Here is an 8980-nt window from a genome sequence, read left to right as displayed (position 1 = left end):
TTCCTGCAGACTTGTCAGAGGTTGGCTCAAGCCAACAAGTACTGACAGCCTCTACCTCATGGCAGGCATAGCCCCGCCAGACATCAGAAGAGCTGGAGCCATCATGAAGGAGCGCCAGCAGCAGATAACAGATAAACAACATCCAATGTTTGGCCAGACACCATTTCCGAGCCGCCTAAAGTCGAGGAAAAGATTTCTTAAACTGTGTGACTCCTCTTGAGGCTGACATTACAACAAGTGAAGCACGAGTCTCCATATGGGATGATAGAATATCCACTCTACCTCCTGGTGCAGACGCAAGTTGGGCCAGATGGAAATGCCTCAATCGATTGAGAATTGGTGTTGGCAGAGCTAACACCTGCTGAAATACCCTCAACTGGAAAACCAATGCACGGCTGCCCACAATGAAGATGCCGAGAAGTGTGTTCAGCTCTGGCTGAACAATATCTAAACTTGTGATTTGGACTCGATAAAATGTTACACAATGTAATTTTAACATTGAATTTTTACATAGAACACTGCAGCCCAGGGCAGCAGAGTGGCACAGCGGTATAGATAGTGCCTCCCAACACCAGAGACCCAGGTTCGATCTTGACTACGGGTGCTGTCTATGCAGATTTCTCCCAGTGAACGTGTGGATTTCCCCCAGGTGCTCCAGATTCCTCCCAAAGACTTGCAGGTTTGTAGGTTAATTGACTTCTGTAAATTGCCCCTAGTATGTAGGATGCGAAAGTGGGATAACTTAGAACCAGTGTATGGGTGATCAATGGTCACCATTGATTGACTGAATGGACTGTTTCCACTATGTATCTCTAAACTAAGCACAGGATCAGGTCCTTCAGCCCACCATGTTTGTGCTGAAAATTATGCCAGGTTAAACTGACCTCATTTTCCTGTACATGATCTAAATCCCTCTACTCCCTTCACTTCCATGTGCCTATCTAAAAGCCTCTTAAATTCCACTATCGGGTCTGGTTCCACCACACCTGGCAATGCATTCCTCACCACTCTGTGTAAAAAACTTGCCCCGCACATCTCGATTATACACCACCACACCACCACCACCACCACCCCCCCCCCCCCCCAATGGCCTCTAATGTATGAATTTCCACCCTGGGAAAAAGGTTCTGACTCTCTACCCTATCTATGCCATATTACAAAAAAGGTGCTGGGGCTCTTATATAAGACATAGATCAGTGCAGCACAAGTACAGGCCCTTCTGTCCAGCATGTCCATGCCGAGCATGATGCCAAGTCAAACTAATCTCTATTGACTGCACGTGATCAACATCCCTCTATTCCTTCCATATCAGATCGGAACAGAGAAAACCTCCTATAGCAGTGATGAGTCTCTCGAACAGGTCAGATTATTCAGTCACAGTGTTGTCAAGTCATCAATCATTCTTGTCACAGTGTACACTGGGGAAGCACTGCAATGAGAACTCAAAGTATTCCACTTCAATCACAACACTAATAGGAATTTATATCATTTGTGTTTATAATTTATAGCATTCGTACTTCATCTGTATTTACATTTTCACAAAAATTCATCAGTATCACTGGGTTATACTTTTGGTGTGGACTCGTCTGTCACTTGGTAACACAAAAGTACAGTCAAGTACCAAACTGGACATCCTATTGTAAAACGATGCTGGCCAAGTGACTGGTGTTTTGACGGAAGAGCATTTTGGAGATTGTGATCACGGCTCCATAAATTTTAAGATTATTTTGAATAGGGGTAGGTCTGGATATTAAGGTAAGGTACTTCATTGGGGCAAGGCAGATTACAATGTCATTAGGCAGAAGCTAGGGAAGGTAGATTGGGATTAGTTGTTATTGGGTAACTCCACGGAGTACATGTGAGAGTCCTTTAAAGGCCAGCTGATCAAAGTGCAGGATCAGCATGTTCCAGTAAGGAGGAGCGATAGAACAGCAAGGCATGGGAACTGTGGATGACAAAGGAGATTGCAAACTTGGTCAGGCGTAGAAAGGTGGCACCAGACAGGGCTTGAGGAATACAAAGCGAGCAGGAAAGAACTCATAGTGGGTGACTAGAAGGGCCAAAAGGTTCCAGAGCAAGAGAGATTCCAACTGGAGGTGCGAGTTCTGGTGGCCCCAGGTGACAACAAGCAGGTTGAGGATGGATGGGAAGCGATAAGGCAATGGCTTCAGGGAAATGCATATCTCCCCCCCCACCCCCCCCCCCATTGGGGAAAGTTTGCTGCATGTGTGCAGAGAGCGTCTGAAGATGTGGCCGAGCCTAAAGAATGGTTTCGATCTGTGTAGGCAGAGTATTCTAGTACCGATCTTGGCAATTTTGATACCAGTAACTGCGGGCCTTTGAAGTCCTTAAGCCTGACCTATCGAAGATGATGGAGGTTACCTTCCCTAACTGGGACAGTATTAACACCACCTTCTGTAGCAATGAATTCCACAGATTCATCATCCTCAGACTAAAGAAATTCCTGCTCATCTTTCTAAATGTACGTCCTTTTATTCTGAGGCTATGGCCTCTGGTCCCAGACGCTCCTACTATTGGAATATTGATGATATTGTTCTTGCTTCAGTGACCAAGGAGCAACACGAACAGGAACACCACCAACTCCTCGATTACCTCTCCTCTTGGGACCACAAAACCAGTCTAGCCAAAGCACAAATTGTACAGGAAGAAGTTGTTTACCAGGGACAGAAAATCTCCCAGGGAAAAAAAAGACCTTACCCAGGATCAGACTGCTACCATCCGAGAGGCCAAACAGCCCACTACAATCCAGGAATTTAGATCCTTTCTAGGCCTATGCAACTTTAATCGGCAGTGGATTGATGCATACACTCAATTGGCACAGCGTCTAAATGACCTCTGCAAAGGAAATCGGGCATTAGGGGAAAAGATTTCCCTTGCTGAGGGATAACACCCCTTTGGGCTCTGATGAATTGTCATGGTTTTCGACATTTCTGCTGTGAGCTCCTTAATAATTGTTAAATGATGGGCACCAGGCCAGCAAATTAGGCTTTCCATCTCTTTTCTTCTTCAATTTCCCCCAAAATGGGTTACTGCGGTAAAATGGTTGCTAGGTAAAAGGCCAACTGGTTGAATGGTGGAGCACCCTTGTAGGCCTGATCAGCTTTATTTTCTAGGTTCCCATTACCTACATAGCTACACCCTTAAGAGAACAATGGGTAACATAGCTAATCTTTTCCTTGGCTGTGCACATGATCACTTCCAAGTGCGTGTGTTATAGTGTGTACGTGTGGTCTGCGCATGGTCACGTTTGAACACAATACCCCGCACTTTCATGGCCATGAATGTACGCACATGTCCTTGTGCAGCTGTTTCTGTGACAGTGTGGACAACAGCTGAGTGGGGTGATTGCCCGAGCTGCCTAACATGGTCACATTCCCCAACGACGCACATGTTGTTTAAGAGATGAGACTGCATCCACAATGGTAGACAAAGTAACCAGGAACAAGAGTGAGACAGAGACACATGGACTGGTTTTATTGCAACATTCAAGATACTGTACAGTGCTATAAATACATGTAATACTGAATTATTTACACCAGAAATCCCAATCCTATAACAGTAAGCAACAAACACAAAGAATACCATCCCTGCTGGCCAAACTAGATCAGAATATCTAACATAAAACACACATGACAAAAAGGAGAAAAGCTGTAAGTTCCATCTTCACATCAAGCATAAAATCCTGACCTTCGACACACTGCCTGCAGTCAGTGCTTAAAACATACACTGCCTGCTTCACCTCCCGTCTCATGTAGTAGGTGGATGAGGAGAGGTCAACAGGATGAGGATGAGGAGAAATCAAGTGTATTAGGAAGGTATTACTGAGAAATAAGCAAGTCAGAGCAAAGAGTGGGAATAAAGAGGGCCTTTTCTGCACGACTGCCGGTGACCTGTGGTGTTTCGCAGGGGTTGGTTGGACCCGCTACTTTTCACATCATATTTTAATGGATCTGGATGAAGGAATTGATGGCTTTGTGGCCAAGTTTGCGGCTGCAGGTCTAAGATAAGTTTGGAGAGTGGACAAAGAATTGGCAAATGGAATACAGCGTAGCAAAGTGCAGGGTCATATACTTTGGTAACAGGAATAAAGGCATAGACTACTTTACAAATGCGGAGCTGATTCAGAATTCAGAGGTGCAAAGGGACGAGAGTGCTGGTGCAGGATTGCCTAAAGATTAATTTACAGGTTGAGTACAGGCAAGGAAGGAAAATGCAATGCTAATATTCATTTCACGGGGACTAGAATATACAAGCAAGGTGTAATGCTGTGGCTTTATCAGGTGCCACATTTGGATATATCGTGAGCAGTTATGGACCTCATATCTGAGGAAGGATCTGCTGGGTTTGAAGAGGGTCCCGAGGGGGTTTACAAGAATGATCCTGGGGATGATTGTGTTGCATTTGAGGAGCATTTGAAAGCCCAGGGCCTGCACTCACTGGAGTTTAGAAGGATGAGGGAGGATCTCATTGAAACTTACCGGACAATAAAAGGCCTAGATAGAGTGGATGTGGAAAGGATGTTTCCAGTAATGGGAGAGCCTTGAAGCTGAAGGCACAGCCTCACAAAAAAATGGATGTACCTTCAGAATGGAGGCTGTCATTAGATATCTTTAAAGCAGAGATTGGTAGATTCTTGAATAGTAAGGATGTCAAAAGTTATGGGGAGAAGGCAGGAGAATGGGGTCGAAAATGAAAATTAGATCAGCTGTAATTGAATGGCAGCGTAGACTCGATGGGCTGAATGTCCCAATTCTGATCCTAGGTCTTATGGTCTCTCTCTGGTTATTGAGAGGTTTTCCCCCTTCACCCATTGCATGGGAATTATTCTGTGCACAGTGGGAGTACGTTCTAAGTGTGCTTGAAGTGCGTTCTTCCTCGGCGCTCTATGGGGACAGGAATATCTCTCCAGCTAAAGGCAACCTGAAAGAAAAGCTGAAAATGCCAGAAACACTCAGCTGTTCACACAACATCCTTGGAGAGAAATAGATTCACCTTCATTTACACCGAGCACAGGGTGCTTCACTGTCTGGTGATAGGGATGGAGTTATTCTTCTCTCACTGTGTTGGATGAGGATCACGCCTTGGGAGGTGGGTATATAGTGCATTATTCCTCTCCAGAATACATAGACGTAATTATCCCTCTGTCCTCGGGGCACAGGTCTAATTATTTGTCATACTCAATACCAGGAGGAGTATTCCTCTTTCATTGGTTCCATGAGGGCCCCTCCTTTCATTCTGGGTACTGACTAGATGTCACTGGGCACGAGGGGGTGGGGGAGGGGTAAGGACAGAGGCTTTGCTCACATTTATGGACAGATTACTCTCAAGTACTCAAAATTCCAGCATCTGCAATTCATTGTGTGTACTGTTGCTAAATGAGAGAGGATTATTCCTCTGTTACTCTGCATACAGAGAAGGGACCTTTGTATTACTGTGAATAGAGAGGAAATAATTCTTCTGGGTGGATCATTTTGTCTGGAGATGTTTATGCCGCTCACTATGCACAGAAAGACAATGACTCTTACCCTAGCTCAAGGGATCCCAACCTGGGGTAAATTTCACCTACCGAGGGGGTAAATTTGTTGATTCTGGATTTGTACATATTTTTTTCTCATTGACTGACTGTGTTTGGTTCTGGTATACCGGTATCTGTTCATCATTAGTTGTTCATAAATAAGTGAAATAACATTGTTAAGTATTATTAAAGGGGTAACGGGACGAAATAGGTTGGGAACCCTTGCCCTAGCCTCTGAGTTGCTATTGAGAACTTTGCACTGAAAACACTTCCTCTAGTTTAACAGGGGACTTACAGTTGTTACAGATCTCCTTGATCCTGCATTCGAGGATGAATAGTAGGGATTGAGATTTGGAAAGGTCAGTCATGGGTCTGAAATCAGATAAGAGTAGCGTGGGGTACTGGATAGTGTGACCCTTTCAGATGGTACCCAAGAGGCAGCATATGGAAGTGCCCAGTTGATATGGGTAATGCTGTAAGTGTCTGGCTGGGATTGGAATGGTGGCGCGGTGGTGGAGAAGGCAGCCCATGTCTGATGTCAGTGCTGGAGTACTCCAACCTCTCCCAGTCACCTACAGGCAGTTGCATTTAAGTAATCAACTTGGTCAAACATCTCTGAATCCCAACGATCACAAAGGGATCAATGAGCATCTGAATGTGGTCAGTTACTTTCACCGTACAGACTAAGTAGGAGGCCGCAGAGCAACAGTGCATGTTGTATAGTCTATGCACTGTGCAAATCACCTGCCTATAAACAAGGTTGCACCTCACGTCTCACGTGTGATCGGCACAGAGCTCCGCCATGGCGCATGCAGGAAAAGTGCAACGAAAACAACTGGAAACCGAGGAGTGGACTTGACTGCCCACTTGGCTCTGTTGGTCATCATGTATTGTATATAGCAGACTTGTGTCAGTCTGAGCAATGGGATTACAGGAACATTCTTCAAACTGACTGTAGGCAGCCTTGGGAGGATCCCTCCTGTGGTCAGTCCGCAGTGAATCCAAACCGAGATTGCTCCTTAGCTGGCAAATCCAGGGTGCACAAATCTTTTGAACAGACGCCTCTCCAGTGAATTGAGTGATGGGATGATGTTGCAATTAATTAGCAGGGTTTAAACGAGCAACTCTCATCCACGATTCCTTTCAGTGCAGTCGTCAGAAGTGATCAGTGGATGAATCTGCAAATATCTGAGTAAATCCTAAATGTGCGAGTGAAATATAAATCCAGTGTAGCAGTTCCAATTGGAGAACATAGAGTGGATTCTGCGCAGAACTAGTTCTCTGCGGGTAAACATCCAGTGATTTCAGTAAACAAAAAGTCCGCTGTGGGTGCACAGGTAATGAATCCAGTGTAGGGGTGACATTCAATAGGTAACTTATCAGTGAATTCAGCATAGGAGTGGTTCTCGATGGGTAGATTTGCAGCGAATTCAATGTAGGAGTGGGCTTCGATGGGTAAGCTTGCAGTGAATCCTGTGAAGGAGTGGTCCTCGGGAAGATTTACTTTGAATCCAGTACAGGAGTGGTTCTTGATGGGTAGGTTTGCAGTGAATCCAATTTAGGAGTGGTCTTCATCATGTAGGTTTGCCAGTGTAGGAATGGCCCTCAATGCGAAGGTTTATGTGAATCCAGTATAGGAGTGGTCCTCGATGGTCAGATTTAAAGTGAATCCAGTATAGGAGTGGTCCTTGGTGGGCAGGTTTGCAGTGAATCCAGTGAAAGTTATAAAAACCAGTGTAGAACTAATATTGAAGATTTTGCCCATAGTTTATTGTTACAATGCAGAAGCTAGCATGTAATTACATTTAGCCCAAGTGCTTAAATGTTCTAAACTGGGCAAGCTGTAGGCAAATGGAGTTGGATTGGGGAGGGCAAGTACAAGTTAAGCAGCAGTTATTGCCATGAACCCAAGTGTATTTGAGCTGCAGGAGTGCTGACCTGGATGTTGAGCGATGGGCAGCGGTTGGGATGGTGTGACAAGCTGATGTCTTACCGTGCTGGGGTTACCTTGTTCTTGCTCTCCATCTCTTTCCCTCTTGCTGCAGCCATGTAGGAGAACAGACACAGTACAGAGTAACAGATCTCATGGGCCTGCAACAAGAAAAGGGCAGGGGCGATTGAAGCCACCATAAGTCAATCTGCTGTTGCTAATAAGGTGGCAGGCAGAACAGAAACACGCTGTAATAATAGGCCACATTGAAATCAAAATCCCACTGACTCCAACCACTAAAAACTTCAGTGACAAAGCAATGTGTTGGAAGGATTGGCATTTCCACATATACTGTAGCTGTGCCAGGGGAAGAGAAATAGCTGGGGACAGTGAAGGGTTAATCGGAATCTTTAGGGAAGGTGCAATGGGACACAGCACCAGAAACTATGAAAGGGCAAACTAAAAGAAGGTATTTTGCCTGCAATCTGGTTGGTGTGCATTTGTTTAGGCACATTTATTTACCTTTGCTTATGCAATCTTTTTCTTTTAGGGTGAGAAGAAAATGCAGTCTATTTTGGAAGTGATCAAACGCATGGTGATACAGACTGCAGTTGAACTGCGGGAGGGCAGACTATACTTTCAGATTTCAATCTGACAACTTTGAGTGATTTTAAACCAACTTGTTTATAGTGCTTTATTAGTTATTAAGGGAATCAAAGGTTTATTGTTTAATGCAGGAATATGGTGCTCAGGTAGACAGTCAGCCGTAATGTTGTCGAGTGGTGGAGCTAATGAATGACCTGCTTCCTGCTCCTTTCTTGGACGTTCCTTTCTCTTCTTTGTACTCATCCAGCTCCCCTTTAAACACCAGCTGTTAAGTCGCAGTTCCCTGTGGCAGTCATATTTGAAACAGAATCACTCTCAAGTATATTTCTCACATGTTTTGTTGATTTATCGTATATGTATGGCTTCCAGTTTTAGTTATACCCACTGATGGAAGTATTTATCCTACATCTACCCAATTAAACTCTTCAAGATTTCCATTTATTTTATTTTTTGAGAAAACCTCAGCCCACACTGTATATCCCAACTGTCATTTGTGTGCAAATCACTAAACCCGTCTGTTCATCTGAAACAATTCACACTTTCATGGTATAAGCAAATTGGTTTCTAAAATCTTTATGATGAGCTTGGAGAAAGACACGAGGACCGAGGAACTTGGTGGAACCAAGTGAGCGATGGCGCAGGTGCATAGTTCCTTGAAGGTGACGTCACAGGTAGATAAGGTGGTCAAAAAGGCTTTTGGCACTTTGGCCTTCATCAGTCAGTATTGAGTGTAGAAGTGGGAGGTCATGTTGCAGTTATATAAGACGTTGGTGAGGCCGCATTTAGAGTATTGTGTTCACTTCCGGGCACCATGTTTATAGGAAAGATGTTGTCAAGATGGAAAGGGTACAGAGAAGATTTATGAGGATGTTGCCAGGACTGAGTCTCTGAGCTAGTGTCTGAGCTAA

At 44.6% G+C, this 8980-nt stretch overlaps 1 protein-coding gene across 20 annotated transcripts in view; it reads right to left on the bottom strand.

The window, feature by feature from the left end:
- Window positions 1–3472: 3472 nt before the first annotated feature.
- Window positions 3473–8980, bottom strand: part of madd (MAP kinase activating death domain) — a 199306-nt gene continuing 193798 nt past the window's right edge. For 15 of the 20 annotated variants that reach the window (XM_033038455.1, XM_033038457.1, XM_033038462.1 and 12 more), the window contains one exon: window positions 3473–7627. In XM_033038455.1, the coding sequence (XP_032894346.1) occupies window positions 7526–7627 (102 nt within the window). In that variant the 3' untranslated portion in view covers window positions 3473–7525. The remainder of the gene's footprint in view (window positions 7628–8980) is intronic. The other 5 variants (XM_033038463.1, XM_033038468.1, XM_033038464.1 and 2 more) reach the window with 2 other exon arrangements.

This window comes from Amblyraja radiata, chromosome 20 (assembly GCF_010909765.2).
Source record: "Amblyraja radiata isolate CabotCenter1 chromosome 20, sAmbRad1.1.pri, whole genome shotgun sequence".
NCBI lineage: Eukaryota > Metazoa > Chordata > Chondrichthyes > Rajiformes > Rajidae > Amblyraja > Amblyraja radiata.
Note: the sequence above shows the minus strand (reverse complement) of the source record. Positions and strands in the feature narration are given on the sequence as shown.